This window comes from Monodon monoceros, unplaced genomic scaffold (genome assembly GCF_005190385.1).
Source record: "Monodon monoceros isolate NGI ecotype Baffin Bay Population unplaced genomic scaffold, NGI_Narwhal_1 Super_Scaffold_20, whole genome shotgun sequence".
Classification (NCBI taxonomy): Eukaryota; Metazoa; Chordata; class Mammalia; order Artiodactyla; family Monodontidae; genus Monodon; species Monodon monoceros.
The window spans coordinates 120,149,105-120,167,155 of NW_021703777.1; the positions used below are offsets into that span (position 1 = coordinate 120,149,105).

The window sequence follows — 18,051 nt, forward strand, 5'->3', positions numbered from 1 at the left end:
TTAGAACTCCAGAGGATGGGAGTTGATCCAAAATGAGCAAAACAAAAACAAAAAACCAAACCACCTGCTGCTTTCTCCTCAGGGGTCATTTGCTGATTTGAGGCATACAGTGATTTTAAGTATGGACTGAGAATCAGGCTTGGGCCACCCTGAGGGACTCTACCAGAGGAATAAAATCAGCACAACTTTCAGAGGTCAGCTATGTCTCTTTCAGAGAAAGTGCAAATCTGAGGTGTCCCTAACAAGAGGCTGATTTTCTCCAAGGTACATTTGCTAAATTCTGGGTTGTATTTAAAAAGCTAGGGAACTAGGATGAGTGTGTCTAAAAGCCAGCATGAAATCTCCCATAGTCTGTATGTTGAAGACAAAATTCTGCTAATGGGAGGGTACTTGCTTTAAACACAAAACCCATCCCCTTCAAGACACTTGTTAGAATTTGAAGGTATAAAGGGCAGGAAGTCAAAGGACTAAATAAATATTTCTTGGGGAAGAACTGAATTATCAAGTCCTTTTGGAACTCTCAATCAAAAGCTTAGAAGGTCCACACCAAAATAATAGGAATAAACTAGCAGTCTTACTAAGACTACAAAGGAGCCCCAGCCCACCTCCATCCCTGATTATATCAGCCCCTCACTCTCTCTGCCCAAATGAGAAAAACGAAAACCTTCTCTGATGAAAGATACTATCTGGAGCTCTAGTCATTTAACACACTGTCTGACATACAATCAAAAATTATCAGACAGAAAAAGGGCAGAAATACATGATTGGTAATCTAGAGGAAAGAGACAATAAATACAGACTTAAATAATCTAGATAATATTGTTAGCATGATATTCATGGATTAAGAGATTCAACACTGAATTAGGAGATATATTCATGGATTAGGAGATTCAACACTGAATTAGGAGATATATTCATGGGTTAGGAGATTCAACACTGCAAACAGGTCAATTCCCACAAATTCATCTAAAGACTCAATGCAACCCTAATAAAAATCTCAGCCAGAATATTTGTGCACTCAGTCTCTCATGTGGCCTCCACTATACCCTCAAAAGAGAACAAGAGTGAAAAAACAAATAGTGTGTTATGTGTTAGTATTATTTTAAAAATAACTTTGACCTTGCAGGGGTCTACACCGCACTTGGAGAAACACTAAACCATCCATGCCCCACTTGCCTAGATGATATTTTACACTTCGTTCTTCTCAAACCTCCATGATTTCCTTACTCCCCACATTCACTTGCAACTATTGACCTGGTTTCCTAGATAATAAAAAATTATTTAAATACATATAAGTAACATTTAATATAAAAATGTGTGCACGCACACACACACACACACACACACACACACACACACACACACACCCTTCAAGGCATATAATTAGAAGAGAACTTCCACAAACTCACTGGAACATCTACTCTCCCAACCCACCTGCACTTTTATCTACATACACTGCCTTCCCTCCTCTAACTATGGATGAACCATCTGTGCTCCTATCCCATCCACTCTAATAACAGATCCTTCCTTATCTTACCTTCTCAATGATTTATTTCCAGCACTTTACCCTTTCTCTCTCGAATCATCAATCTCATCTCTTCTTTATCACCCTCAAACACATATCCTTCTCCAGCTATTATTCAACTTTGCTGCTCCCCTTCTTTAGAGCAAAATGCCTCAAAACTTCTGCCGATATTTACTGCCTATTTACTCCTCTCACTTATTCATGATCTTATTATAATCAAGGTTTATTTTCCACTCCACCTATACCCCAAGACCTCCATGTTACTAAAATCAGTCCTCAACTCAGCAAATACCTGACTTAGCTTATCACTTCCTCCTTCTAATGACACTGTCTTCACTTTGTCACCTGGCTTTCTGCTCCTTTCATACTAGCTACTTTTTCTTCATACATTCTCAACCTTTGAAGTTGGAGGTACACTAAGGTTCAGATCTTGGATCTTCTCTCTTCTCTATTTACATTCATTCCTTACATAAGCTACTTAATGCTCTTAAATACCACCTATATTCCATTGAAACCAAATTGATATATAGAGACAGCACCTCTCCTTTGAATCTAGCCTTGTAAATCTAATTGCTTACCTAACTTCAGACATCTAATGCTGAACATATGCAAAACGAAACTTCTGACCTCAAACTCCACCTTGCTCCTGTCAGTCTTCTTCTTGTCAGTAAAAGACAACTCCATCTTTACAATTTCTCAAGCCAAGTATCTTAGAATCATCCTTTACTCCTCTGTTTTTCTCATATTCCACCTTTCAATGTGCTATCAGGTCAATCTTAAAAATAATCAGAATACAACACTTCTCACCACCTCTACCGCTTCACCTTAGTCCAAGTACACTGTCTCTCACCTTGACTGCTGCACTGGCCACTTACTGGTTTCCCTGCTTCCACATTTACCACCCCAGTTCTCAACCCAGTAGCTAGTGTGATCCTTTAAAATCATGTCATATGATGTTTCACTACTCTGTTTAAAAGACTCAAAGTAAAAATGAATGTCCTTACAATGGCCTCCAAGTCCATACATTATGTGGCTCCTAACTACATCTCGACTTGTCTCATATACTCAACTACTTGCTCACTCTGTTCCAGCCACACAGGCTCCCCCTTGCTTCTCTTGGATAATATTAAGCCAACTCCCACCTCAAGACTTTGCACTTGATATATCCTCAGTCTGGATACTTCCTTCAGGATGCCCTAACCTCCCCTACATAAATAGCAACACTCCTCCCCCAACCTACTCAGCGCATCACTCCTACCATCCTAACTCTGCTTTGATTTTCCACGTAGCACTTATTGCGCAGTGATATGCTATGTATTATATACTATCTTCTTAACTTTTTATTTTTCTACTAACCACCCACCCCAACCCTCAAAATGTAAGCTCCATAAACACAGAGGATATTTGCCACTTCTTTTTTTACTAATACATCTCAGTATTAAGAATGGCATCTGGCGCATTCCTGGTATCTAATACATATTTGATAAATCAATGAATGAACGAATAAACCAAAGTAAAATAGAGAACTCGGAAATACATGCAAGTGTGTGTGTGTGTGTGTGTGTGTGTGTGTGTGTGTGTGTGTGTATCTCACCGCAGTGGTATTACAAATCAATAGTGAAAGATGAGCCATTCAACAAATGCTGCTAGAATAATCAAGTAGAAAACAAGTTTTTGAATATTAAGACCCAAAAAGGCCAAAGTGTAAAGGAAATCATAAAAAGAAAAGATTGAGGGACTTCCCTGGTGGCGAAGTGGTTAAGAATCCACCTGCCAATGCAGGGGACACGGGTTCGATCCCTGGTCCAGGAAGATCCCACACGCCATGGAGCAACCAAGCCCGTGCGCCACAACTAATGAGCCTGCGCTCTAGAGCCCACGGGCCACAACTACTGAGCCACGTGCCACAACTACTGAAGCCGGCACGCCTAGAGCCCGTGCTCTGCAACAAGAGAAGCCACCACAATGAGAAGCCCATGCACCACAACAAAGAGTAGCCCTCTCTCGCTGCAACTAGAGAAAGCCCACAGGCAGCAATGAAGACCCAACGCAGCCAAAATAAATAAAATAAATAAATTTATAAATGAATAAATAAAATTATTAAAGTTATGAGAACTAAAACAATTTTAAAAAAGAAAAGATTGATATATTTGACTCTATTCTTTTTTGTACATTTCAAAACAAAAATTTCACAAGCAAAATGATGAGCCACAGGATCAAGGATATTTAAAATAAGGTACCATTTCGCATTCACTTTCCAGAACATAAAGAACTCTGACATTATGGCAAGTATTCGTGACCTAGTAGAGTAATGGAAACTCAAATTACACAGTACTACAAGAGGATACACTGATGTAATTTTAAAGGGTAGTTGGTACTATCTCCTCAGAGTTGAAGATGGATATACACACCTTATGATCCAAAATTTCACTTCTAAGTATTCAACCTCGAATCACCCTTCACTATTTTATTCCTAGTATATGCACACCAGAATACCCAAGAATGTTCGTAACTGTTTTGTAAAGTTGAAAAAGTTGAATACATCTTAAATGAGTATCAACATGACAACAAATGAATTATAGTATAAAGAATGAAATTATATACCATATGGTAAAGTGAATCATGTAGATCCACATATAAAAACTTGGCTAAACATAAAAAAAAAAGTTACACAGAAAATGTTGCAGAATAGTGCCAGCAACACAGTACTGTTTATACAGAACAATGGTTTCCACATTGTAGTCTGGGGATCTCTTGGAGTCCCCTATTCAGTGTCATAATAAAACTAAGATGTCATTTGCCTTTTTCATTCTTGTTCTCTCTCAAGGATAAAGTGGAGTTTTCTAGAGACTGCATGCAGAAACAGAACCACGATAATCCAGCTGTCTTTTATTAAGCCTAATATTAAAAAGATTTGCAAAACAATGTAAAACAACGCCACTCTTTAAGTGGTTTTTTTTGGTCTTGGACAGTATAGTTATTCTTTCATTAAAATGTTATTTATGTTAATAGATAAAGATTTATTATTAAATATATTAATACATATTTAAATATCAGTTTAAATTTTAAATAAGCAAATATTTATAAATACAACCCACATAAACAAATTCTTTGGTGTGTGCAATAATCTTCAAGAGTATAAAGGGGACCTAGAATAAAAAAGTTTGAGAATTGCTGATGTGGAATCAAAAATGTACAGAACTAGAGCATGTAACAAGTATGTGTATATACATATATATCTCCCTATATATATATATATCTCCCTAGATATATATATACATATATATGTGTATATATATATATGTGTATATACATATATATCTCCCTATGTATATAAACTGGTCAAACTACATAGGCATAAAAAGTAAACTCACAGGAGGGGTCACCTATGGGGTATGAGTAGATCAGACTTAACGGGATACCTGGGTGGCTTCAAATGTGGATTATTTTTTCTTTAAAACAGAAACAGGAAACCCAGATTTAGAGCAAATATGGCAAAATGAGGAAGTGCATGCATCTTTGTTTTTCAATTTTATTAACTTTCCTGTATAACTGAACCTTTGGCGGTAGGAGCAATCTATCATTTCCTCTGTAAATTTATTTTCTACAATTTCTTCCCCTTTAGTACCATTATTTTTTCCCTTTAAATTCCTGTGAAGGTCTCTGTTTGCAAGTTGCTTCTCTCCCTAAAGTAACAATTTAACAAACATATTAGCTGAGATTTAAGCTACAAAAGTTTTTTCTCCTTTCTAAGTGAATATGAAATTTAAATGACAATGGCTGAAAGAATAAGAATTCTACAGATGAAACTATGGATTTATGACCTCATATGATTCACGTCACATAACATAAATCTGATGCTATTAAAAAGATTTTCCACTGATAAAAATTAATTTCAATACGAATTGTTGACACTAATGAAATCATCAAAAATACTGATGATACTTTTCATCTATAACTATATAATCTATATGTATAGTATTATTCCACAGGAAAATAGAATATTTCAAAGCTGAATATGGTTGAGCAATACAAATTATCAATGTGACAAAATTATAACGTTTTAAAGTAAAATACAGTTACTCATTAATTCAGGAAATACTGAGTCTCTGCTATATTCTAAGCCCTGGAGATATAAAGACACAAGACAGGCAAGTACTCTGCTCATTCCAGAAGGTAGACAGAAAGTCAAAGTGAACAAATGCACAAAATAATTTCCAATCATGATAGACACTGAAAATTAAGAAATAAAGAAAACAAAGTGGGATGTTGTGATTTAAGAAAATGACCGGGTGGGGAGACTTGTAAAGATTCAGTGGAGAAGGGAAGATCTCAGAGGAGGTAACATTAAAGCTGGTACATTAAGTGATACCAGAGCAAGTAGCCATACAAAAATCTGTTGGCCAGAATGTGACCTATTTCAGAACAATAATAAGAACAATGTGGATGAAGAACCAATGAACAAGGCTGAAAACAGTACAGGCTGAAGTCAAAGGCTAGGTAAGGGCTAGACCATGTAAAGCTTAGATTTTATTCTGAAGGTAGTGAGAAGCTATCTGCAGGTTTTAAGCAGAGAGTTAACAAGATCTGATTATCCTTAACTGCTTTGTGAAGATAAGAGGGACAACAATAGCAAGAAGAAGACCAGTTAGGACACCACTGAAAGGGATAATGGGAGTGGCAGCAATGGAGATGAAGAAAAGTTGAGGTATTTGTTTTATCTTGGAAACAGAACAAAAGTACCTGATGGATTGAGTGTAGGGGGTGAGTGAAATTGAAGAATCAATGAGGACTCCTAGATTTTTTATGAAAATTAACGATTTCCTATTTGAAATGTTATTTCCTTAATTTTTGTATTGTTAGCTATTTCCACAACAGTGATATACCACAACCACCCCAAAACACAGTGGCTTGAAATAACAATCATTTATACTTCTGTGTCTATGAGTTCGTTGTACTCCAGGCATGGAGTCAAGCTTTCGGTTGGGTCTGGTTTACTCCACATCTCCCTCATCCTCTTTGGACCAACAAGCTCGCCAGAACATGTTCTTCTGAAGGTAATGAGACACAAAAAGGACAAGCCCAATCACTCACACACATGTTAAAAGCCTCTGTTTGGGTAATGTCTACTAACATCCCACTGGCCAAAGCAAATCACATGGCTGAGCCAAAATCAAAAGGCAGAGAAGTACGCTTCTCCTCTAGCAGAAGGACTGCAATGTCACATGGCAAAGACCAAGGATACATGGAGAGAAGAAGAACAAAAGCAAATAATTCAATCCACACCAGTGTCTATATATTCAAATCATGAGTCACAACTGTAAAAGGTCACCAGTCTTTGGAATGTTCCAAATCATTTCTCAAGATAACCACAAGTAAGATATAATTAGTTCTCTTAATTAATACCTATTTTTATTAAGTAATTACATGAACATTTTCAAATTCTACTGTATTACCAAAGACTATATTTAGCTACACTACATGTGTTATAGAAAAAAAAAAATGACATTAGGCATATTTCTGAGATTAAGATAACATGAAAGAAAGAAACTGGTTTGAAATTTAAAACAATTGTATAGTATGGTCAAAGACATCACTAGAACAACTAGACAGTAAAGACAGGCAACCAATCAGAATACACTTCAAAGATTTTTTTTAAGGGGAGAAAAATAAGTATTTACTTATTTTACTTTATAAAATCAAACCATTTCATTGTATAGAAGCCATTATACTTTATAGATATTTCCTAAAAAGCAAAACTGCTAAAAGCAAAATTGCTAAAAACAAAGTTAAGGGCTAAAAAAGAAACTAAAAAAAAATCTGCAAAATATATAACAAACAAAAGGTCCATATCCTTACTATGTATATCAAGTTCTTACTAAACACTAAGAAAAATAAGACTATTCTTATCCATATCTCTTGTCGACTTTAACATTGTCTCATATGCTTAAAAATATTTCTTGAAAGAATAAATGAGCTTAATGTGTTCTGGTGAAGTTTGGAAACATGATACATACTTTAGATGGAAGAGAACCAAATCATGAAGAGCTTTTAAAGCCAAGCAGAGAAACTTAAATTTGTTGTAGAGGTTATCACAGGCTCAGAGGAATGACCTAAAGAAAGCACTGTTTTACTACGGTTAATTGGCCAACTGTTACCAAAATGAATTACATATAGAGAGGCTAAGGTTAAGTAAAGCACCCAGGAGGTGTTGAACAAAAATTCTAGATTAGGGGAAAAGAATTCAAGAACCATTCCAAGAAAAAGATTAAATACCATAGAATAGAGAAATATAATAGAAAATAATCAAAGAAAACTCTAGAATCTAGCCTGGGCAGTGCTTCTCAAACTTCAAGGTGCACAGAATTCACTTAGGAATCTTGTTAAAAGGCAGATTCAGTTCAGTGGATTCAAGATTCTGCATTTATAATAACCTCCCAGGTGGTGCCACTATTGTTGATCTTAAGATCATACTTTTAAGCAGAAAGGGTCTAGGAAATAAGAGTAATTATGTAACAACTTAGATAAGAGAGTCAGTTTTCCCAGAACCCAAGACAACAATCAAGCCTCATATTACATGCTTTCTTATCAGCCTGTGTCCCTCCTTCTTAGCACTTACCAAAGCTCCATTTTTACATTTATTTTTGTGATTATTTGTTCAATGTATTTCCCCCCACTGAGCTCAGTGTCCTGTTTGGCTCACCACTTTAGTCCTGTTATCTGGACATTAGCACACATCTGGCGCATAGCAGGTGCTGATTATTTGTTTAAGAAATGAATGCGGCTTCCCTGGTGGCGCAGTGGTTAAGAATCTGCCTGCCAATGCAGGGGACACGGGTTCGAGCCCTGATCCAGGAAGATCCCACATGCTGCGGGGCAACTAAGCCCGTGTGCTACAACTACTGAGCCTGTGCTCTAGAGCCTGCGAGGCACAACTACTAAGCCTGCGTGCCACAGCTCCTGAAGCCCACATGCCTAGAGCCCGTGCTCCGTAATAAGAGAAGCCACAGCAACGAGAAGCCCGCGCACCGCAACGAAGAGTAGCCCCCGCTCACTGCAACTAGAGGAAGCCGCGCACAGCAACAAGGAACCAAAGTAGCCAAAAATAAATAAATAAACTAATAAATAAATTTATATATAAAAAAAAGAAATGAATGAATGAGTCAACAAAGAGAAATGCTAAAACAGACGCTGGATTGAACAGAGGAAGGTGACAGACACTCCAGTGAAAAGATATATGTTGATCAGAATGAAGACAAAGGCTGTTGATGTAGATCTGATTGCTATCACATTAGACATGAGCATTGGTAGCCATGTAAGTAAATAAAATTACTGAAGGAGCGTATATACAAAGAGAGAAGATCTAAGGAAGCTTTGTTGGACAAACGGCCAGTGAGAACCTAGAGGAAGGGCCACCAAAGAATACAGTCAGACAGGAGATTCTGAATGCAAGAAAGCACAAATAATGAAGAAAGTCCTAACATATATCATCTAAGGCTAAAGATCACCTGAGTAGTGGATTCAGAAGCTATTATGCTTAAACATCTTTCTGTGAACATGTAGACGTAGAAGTCAGATTTTAGTATGCTAAGATAAAATGAGGTGATAGGGAAGAAGTAGTAGTACTTGCATGTACAAATTCAAGATAATGTAATAGCAAATTTGGGGGGAGATAAAAATTATAGTGTTTCTCTACTCAGAGAAATAGAAAACATGTTCACGTTTGCAAATGCCCACAGGAGCCAGGCTGGCATATATAAACAAACGAAGTAGTCTTGGGATAGAATAATAGAGAGTGGAGGAGATGGAATCAAATTAGAATGTGTAGGCCCCACATAAAGACAGCAGCTGACACAGTGCCACCAGATTATTGCTTCAAAAAAAATGAAAAGCTAATACCGTCAAAATTTCCAATTTTTTTTCAAGAAAACCCCCAAATCTGGATAGGTGTGTGAAATTTCCTGAAGTGGATAAAAAATATATTCAACCTATAGGGCACTACTTTACTCTTTCTGATCCAAAATAAAGTCTGAGTTATCAAGAAGTAAATAAAAAAATGGCCAAGCAGAATTAAGAACGTGGCTGATGTTAAACAGTATAAATACGGAGCAATATGTTATGCCACTACAGAACTGATTAAATGTTGAGGACTAGTTCAGCAAATGATAAAGGTACCAGGAACCAAAGGAAGCAGCACTAAGACATGAAGTATAAAAGAGAAAGGCTAGGGTAAAAGGAAAAGATTTTAGGAAGGGAAAGTGCAAGGGTTTGAATGCATGGAAGTCCATATCAAAGTCAAAATAACATAAGAGCTGGAAGCAACAGACAACTCAGTGGAAACTGACACTATTACACTAAAAGAAATGTAGAATTTTGATTATGAAAATTATATTTTCATTTATTTTATTCAAAATGTGAACTGTAAAGACACCTTTACAAGACCTTTTAATCCGACAATGTTTAAGAATAGATAATGATGGTTATCTTAAATAGTCTTAGATATTCAAGACAGATAATGGAAAGGAAATATTTTGCCTTGAAAATACCCCACAACTGAGGGTAAGAAGTAAGCACACGTTCCAGTCCCATTCTGTTCTTTGCCCCTTTGTTGAGTTTGCCAAAAATACTTGGAGTATACTCTTAATACTACAGTTAAGACAGAAGACAGACATCTGGCCACGTAAAACTATCTGGACCAATCCACATTCATACATGCTAAAGAGCAGACAGCAGGTTAATAAATTAATAATCACTGTACCAGTCTGGTCTGCATTTAAAACTGACCTAAATGATATAACATTTCAATTTCCTTTCTTATGCAAGCACTTCAGCTGTCTTTGAATCAGGTTCAAGCACATTCTAGATAGGTAAGTAGTATTATTCATTCCTTCAAATGATAATCATTTAGCACTTACGACATGCAAAGTGCTGTTCAAAGCGCTATGGTAAGCATAAAATATTAATCAGTCATGAATAATGTCACGAAGAAACATATGCCTAATAGAGGAGATTACAGAACATGTACGCATAAATAATTACAAAAGAAGTTAAAAATCTAAAGAGATACCAGTGAAGAACTATAAAATGTTCAAGAGGGAGATAAAAAGATTAGAAAGAAAATTTCGCCATTCAAAGATTCTTTTTTTTTTTTTTTTTTTTTTGCAGTACGCGGGCCTCTCACTGTTGTGGCGCAGGCTCAGCGGCCATGGCTCACGGGCCCAGCCGCTCCGCGGCATGTGGGATCTTCCCGGACCTGGGAACAAACCCGTGTCCCCTGCATCGGTAGGCGGACTCTCAACCACTGCGCCACCAGGGAAGCCCAAGGATTCTTATTCAACATAAAAACAAAGGTCACAGTCCAGTCTTCCAACTCCCAATCCTTTTCTAACAAGCCATTGTTGTCTTTCACCACTTCTCACACGACTTTTCTACTAAACTCTCAAAGTTTAGAGTCATTCATCCTTAATTCTTCATCATGATTTTATTCCATTTACACTTAATTTGTGATACCACTGAAGATGTTTAATTAATTCCTATCAACATTACACAGAACAAAATCTTTTTACTCGACTCAGAAAAATTGACATCACACACACAACTGACTCACACCTGGCCTTGCAGATTGTGAACCAGAAATAAAAGAGAATGATATCCACTAGGAACAAAGCTTTGTACTTCCATTCCACATCCATCTAACTCTCCAAAAAAGACCCTTGGGGGTTCAAGGACCATGACAGTAAAGTTCAGAAAGAAGTTTCTGGTTGAAAAAATAACCATCTTCAGTTGTGCTTCTAGACCAATCACAGGATCTAAAACCACTAGCCCCTCCCTCATTCCATAACTTAGGTGCCTTGATCCTTCTGTCAAAAACAACTGGAATTTGTTTTACAGTTAGAGGCCTACTAGGAAACTCTACCTCTAACATTAACTCTAGAAAAGACAATTAAACACAAAAGGCAAAGTTTTGCAATAAAAGCCTGAAGTGGGAGGCAGAATGAAAGAAATCAGCATTTGGTTCTCAAAACAAGTAAAAATGTAATTGTCATCAACTTAGTTCCACCAACAGAAACAGATAAAATATATATATTCTAAATGTAGTAACAATGGCTTTTCACTTTAACCAGTGAAGAAAAATGGAAAAGAACAAAAATAAGAAATTAATGTGTCTTCATTCATCATTCTCTTCAACAGATGATCTAATTCCATTCGTGTTAAAATGTTCATGTGCTGCATCTACAGCAAGTATCTATATATTGATACCCGAAGTATCAATATTATTTCTTTTTATAGAAATAAGATAAATATTAGCGTAAGAACTTAAAGCTCCATGAAGACAGGGTATTTTGTCTGTTCAGTTCTTTATTTATCCACATCTGAATTCCACGTAACACACAGACAGTTCTCAATAAATATCTCCAGCTGAACTGTGCTTAAAACACAAAAGGCTCTCAATAAACATTTGCTGTAAGAATGAATGAATAGATGTCAGAAGAAATTTCTTGACAACTAAATCTCAGAATCAACAGACTATACTCTACCATGTCAGAAGAAAAAGAAGTAGCAATATTTAACATGAAGTTTAAGATTAACATAAAGTTCCTTTCAGTCTTTAATTATCGTGAAGAAAATATGATTTCAAAAAACTGGTAATTAACAAGTTACCACTTAGCTATGTGACTTCATGTAAGAAGTTAGCTTGCAGCACTACATACTGTATCTAGTATCATTAAGGGTAAAAAAAATAGGGATAAAAAATTAGGAAGTAAAACTGAAGAAAAGCAGATAAAAAGCATTAATTACTGAATCACTCTGAAATTTCCCCAACTTTGTGGATCTGTGAAGAACTAAGATTTACCTTTATCAATTTTCTATTTTTATTAAATTGTTTCACACATGAATATATGAAGCCATCAATATTATCAAGTGTTAGATGTTAAGAAAGTAACAATACACAAACTGGTTTGGGAGGTTGTTTTTGTCAAAAATGAAAAAAAAAATACTTTTCTTTGTGTATATTTCCTCTCCCATCATGTTATAATTACCTCCAGCTCTGTCTCCCTCAAAATATTGCAACTCTTTGAAAATAATTATCTTTCGCTCCATTGTCTACTTGTTGAATTACATCTAACCCTGCCTAAATAAAATTCCTATCAAAAATACATTCCTATAAAACTCTCTAAAGGACTTATCTAACAAGTCAATCAGTCACTAATAAAACCCACAATGAAATCTTAACTATTTGTCCAAAAGCAGAGGCCTAGATCATCTAATGCCATAGACTATGTAAAAATATTTCTTTTTAACTTTTAATTGTGATCTCATGTGTGCATTCGACTATGGTTATCTTACTGCTTCGCAGTCTTGAAGGAAATGTAGCTCTGTGAATTATCAGAAACAGCTTTTCCAATATCAAAGTTACCTAATTTATTTAATGATTCATTACTTTAATGAAAAAGAAAGTGACCCAAGTTTTTGAAAGATCCAGTGGAAGATTAATAAGAGCACCAAAATGGTCCAAGTGGAAAGACTAGGCTTTCCCTAACCAAGTACAGACTGGGAATACAAAGTGATTAGCTCCTTCTGTCAATCAGAAAATCAAAATTAATAAAAATCAATTTACACACAGCTCTATTTGCTTCTTATTCCCCTTCAATGAGTAACTAAAATTCACACAGGAAAAAAAATTACAGAAAATCCATCTGAGTAGAAGGATCTTTTTCAAGAAAATCTGATACTATAGAGAAAGATTTGCTTAGAATCAGAATATATCAAAAATATAGTTATCAGACTTGATTTTAAATATTTAAAGGTATTAGAAATTTACATAGCTAATTCCAATAAGACAAATTGCATAATTTCATAATTTAGTTAGACTAAGTTCAACTTAGACTATAAGCTCTTGGACACATTTTCTAAGGTGTCAATAAATGCAGTTTATGAAAGTACTTATAAGAAATGAAAACTCAGCTCTTCAACTAGTGATAGTATCTCCAGAAAAAGCAGTAAGTCAAGAGGAAAAGAGCTGTTTATGTACAGAGACTTAAGTCTCTTAAAAGTTAAGTTTAATATTAAAGACTGCATTATTGATTCCATACACAGTGATTCCATATTGAACACTGTCCATCAAACCTGGCATCTCATACTTGTGATACAGGTATTGCCTAACCTATTTCCTCATTAATTTAAGAATGATATAACAATTCTAACGCTGATTTTGATGACTCACAGCAAAAGATAACAGATTTGCCCTGAGTTTTACTGGACGGCACTTACACATTTAAAAGTCTGCAAGAATACCACACCTCTCAAATTAAGTTTCTTCAGTGCTTCACATTCTGTTATTAAACAAGTAAAAGATATACTTTTAATCCATATCCTTACAATACAAAGCTTAAATTTTATTTCCTTCAACAAAGTAAACAGGTGTATTCATAACCACAGATTATCCCCAAATATACAGCGGTAGTAAAAGCACTGGCAAAGTTAAGAAACAAACACAAAAAAACTAAAAAAAACTTTAATTTTTGCACAGAAACCAGAACACCATGACATACTTATTGTTACCTTTTAAATGCTTCAGCTGGGTTTCTCTCACATTCCCCGGGCTGTAGGAGGCTTTGAACTGCTGGATCCCTTAGCTTGTCCTCATATCCTTGGAGAAGTCCACTGCGGCAGATCTGGGCAACCAGACCTCTAATAAACCCTCCAACACACAAAGTATCAGAGTCCTGGGCTTTGCAGAAATGAAAGGCCAAAGCCTGGCGATGTAAACCTCTCTGCAAGCTTGTAGGTGAACTTGGCCACAAGAGCTCAGTGCATAAGGCTGTCTTGCCACTGCCAGGCCCTCCTACCAATAACACACCCCAGGCAGCTCCTTTTCCAGAGACAACACTAGCATTATTCCCAGAATTCACTACAAGGGGTGGCGTGTTGACAGCACTGTTGCAGCAGTTAGTTTTCTCCTGGAGGCAATGCTGAAGCTTGTGGAAAACCCACTCCCTACAGTAAAACTGCTTCCCCTGCAGTAAACTCGTTTGAGCCATTTTGCAGACTTTCTCTTCCCAAGGATTAGTCATAATAGGTTTCTTAGCGTCAACATTTGCTAGAATCTGGGTACATCAACACAGGTCTTTACATCCATTAGGACGTAACTTGCATATTAAGTTGATTTTGAATGACAGAGTAACCAGTTACAGTAAAATTCAACAGCCACATAGTCCATCTGCCAACAGAATGTGCATGACTTTATCTGGCTCTTTATTCCTGATCATCAGCAGAGAATATATTAGTTTATATGAATTGTTGAACTGATGGAAAACTGCCTGGTTCCGAACCTTGGCCAACACTTTTCCTATATCTTGATGGGTCGCAAAACTCCATGGTTACATCTGGAGTTTATGTGATTGTGGATGTTTCAAGTATGCAGATGAGACAATACATCTGGAAAACTGAAGAGAAAGCCCAATCTTTCAATTTGTACAAAATGCTTTTCCAGATCGCAAGCGTTAAGTCTGTATCTGAAAATTAGATGCAGAAAAGGTGTCCATTATAGTAAATGCTACCAAAGAGATTACATTTATACAGTAGATTGTTAGTGCTCTACTCCTTGTTGAAAGATAGTCACTCAAAGTACTAGACCCTGCCAGTTTTAAGCATATGGGCAACTGCCAGGGAGGGAACTGTTTCAGATTACTGTCTCTTATGTGGCAAAAATGGCAAACCACTGTTAACACCTCCTTAATTCAAAGCATTCATAAAATGCATTTTTCAAGATAGATTCTTAATGAACCTGTTCACAGGCTTCTCAGGTTAAGATGTCCAGGTAATCAATAATTCCCACCAGTAACTAAAATAAAACAAAAATATCTCAGTGCAAAATATCACATGCAGAAGCTTACTTATCAAAGAATACAATTTACCAGTTACAGTAATCTCAAAAATCCATTCACTTCATCTTTGGCAGTTTCAAAAAGTTGGACAACTACCCCAAAATCATAACTACATTTTCCTTTCTGTATTTTTCTGCCTCTATAGTTAGGCTTCCCAAACAGCTACATTTTAATCAAGTTACCCTGGATTTTTAAAACCTCACTGTAGAAAGGAGAAAAAAAAAAAAAAGACTTTAGGCACATGCAGTAACATCCTTAACTCTAGCCAACAAGGTCTTTCCAACCAGCTTGGTAGAACAGCGCCAGTTCAGGAAGCTCCATTAACTTGCACAGCCCAGCCAGTCAAGGACTCTGTTTACGCGACTAGCCACACTTCTTTGTTGATAGTTTGCAAAAAACCTAGGGGATGATTATCAGGGTTGTGGCTAGATGGGAATGGATTGGAAAGAAAAAAAGGCGGGTGAGCTTACATGAAAGATAAATCCAAACACACGTACTATGGGAATCCTTCCTTCCTCTGAGCCGAAGGGGGGAACGTTTCGGAGGGGGGTTAGGAATGAAATCTACTACTGTGGCAGGAGAAAAGGCTGCATGCCCTCCAGGCAGGAAAGGGATAAGGAGCAGAGGGCTTCAGGACTGGTGGGTGTTCGCCTACAGTTCCGGCCTCTAGTTTCAGCTGATAGACAAAAGGAACTCCGGGATTCCCAGCGACGGGAACCACCTTTGGTTTCAACAGCCCCAAGGAGCCACAGGGGGGCCACCTTGGAGAGGCCACGGACGGAGGTGCAGCCTCCACACCGAGGTCTTCCTTCCAGAAGGCTGGGAACGCCTCGACACCCCGCCCCGCCCCGAGATCGGGGTGTGTCTTTTGAAGGGGGAGGGGGTGCCCGACGTCCTTGCCAATCCTTGAGGAGGGGTCGCCTCCGGTCGGCGTCCAGCTCCGCGCCCCTACCCCGGGCGCCGCTCCCGCCCCCGCCCGGCCCGCGGCGGAACGACGGGAGAAGTCGGGTCTGGGGCCGGAGGCTGGACAGGGTGGCTGGGTGGGTGGGTCAGGTCGTAGCCCCAGGCACATGCCCCCAAGAATCCGACCTGAGCGTGGGGCCTCGCTTCCACCGCCGCCGCCGCCGCCCCTCGGTTACCTCGGTCCCGGCCGCCGCCACCGCCGCCGCCGCCGCCGCCGAGGACTCTCAGCTTCAGACACTTGCTTCGCTGAGAAGCCGCCGCCGCCGCCAGCGCTCCCCAGATTCCAGCTGCAGCCGCTTCCTCCGCCCGGCCCGGAGCACGCTCCGGGATCCAGATCCTCCTCTTGGACCCCGGCAACTGCCAGTTCCAGCTGCCCCAGCAGCCTTGGCTGTGCTCCTCCCAGCCCCCAATGGCCAACCGCCGCCGCCGCCGCCGCCGCCGTCGTCGTCGTCAGGGCAGTGACTGTCTCAGGCAGCCCCGGACCGGCCGGCTCCGCCCCGCCCAGCAGCCCCGCCCCTTCGGCACAAGCCCCGCCCCTCCCGGCCGCCAGGCCTTTCTTCGGCCGCCGGCTCCGCCCCCTTGCCTCGCCCCGCCCCCCACCGCGCCGTCCAGTCGCCGCCCGTGCCTGGGCGTGTGCAGCCGCCTGGGACCCGCTGCCTGCGCCGCGGGGAGACCTTTCTGGGGGCCGTCTCGGGGCTCCGCCTTTCTCGGGGACGGGGCGGAGAAGGGGGCGGGGGCTGCGTTCTCGCGTCCCCGAGCTCACGCGAGTCGCTGCCCCCCCTCTTCACCACTCGGCCCTGAGCGTTCCTTTGTCTTCCAGGCTGAGGGACTCCGCTGGCTTTGGGGGCCGTGTCCGATGCTAGGAGGGGCAGTTGAGCTGGGAGTGTTGCCCCTTGCCACTCCCTTAACCCTCTTGTCCCCAAAGGCCACTCCAGGCCCGTTGTATTCCTGTCATCCGGGTCCCCTTTCAATCTATTAAATTCCGGTGATGCTTTAACTTTCTCAGTCTGGGGCTAAGAGAAGCAAGTAAAGACCGGGTAGAAGGTTGTAAAACTAAAAATCGTAGGGGTGTGGGGCGATGTTCCCACCTGCCTCATGTGAAGGACATAGCCAGATGGAGGTTGAAAGCAATCACGATTGGGTCTCAGGCCCCTGCCCTTCTGGACCGATTGATTACCCACAGAGGCCACTATATAAGAAAAAGACCATGGTCGAGGTCAGAATGCAGAATAACATGAACTGCCCTAGAGAACCTGACCACAGGGCAGTCACTTTTGAACTAGACAAGCCAGTTGTTTGCATTCACGTGGACCTGGATTAGATTCCAGATTTCTGCTGGGAAAGTACTGTCAACTGATGGAGTAGGAAATGTATCTTTATTATTTTATTATTTATGCTAAAACCATGAGCTTTCCTCCCATTCTCCATTAATTTAAATGTGCTTATTTCTCAAATGTTGAGCCAGTCTCCCATCTGTTTTTAGGAATTCCAAAGCTTAGCTCTCACTCTTAACTAGAAAAATGGATTGTGCTTGTGCTTACTCTTCCATTCTGTTTATTCCTTGGCTATCCATGGCATTTGAGGTTTGTTGATCTTAATCTTTAACTTTAACACATTTGTTGCAAATTCTGAGGTTCTTTTCCAAAACACAAGCAAAAAAGGCAGAAGAATATA

The 18,051-nt window shown here is 39.1% G+C and overlaps 1 protein-coding gene across 3 annotated transcripts in view; it reads right to left on the minus strand.

Moving 5' to 3' along the window:
* Nucleotides 1–16,821, minus strand: part of ANKRD50 (ankyrin repeat domain 50) — a 40,973-nt gene extending 24,152 nt beyond the window's left edge. The window contains exons 1-2 of one of the 3 annotated variants that reach the window (XM_029235784.1): nt 16,554–16,821; nt 14,090–14,973 (exon numbers count right to left, since the gene is read on the minus strand). In XM_029235784.1, coding sequence (XP_029091617.1) covers nt 14,090–14,601 — 512 coding nt within the window. In that variant the 5' untranslated portion in view covers nt 14,602–14,973; nt 16,554–16,821. Of the gene's footprint in view, nt 1–14,089; nt 15,043–16,503 lie in introns of all 3 variants that reach the window. The other 2 variants (XM_029235783.1, XM_029235782.1) reach the window with 2 other exon arrangements.
* Nucleotides 16,822–18,051: the final 1,230 nt, after the last annotated feature.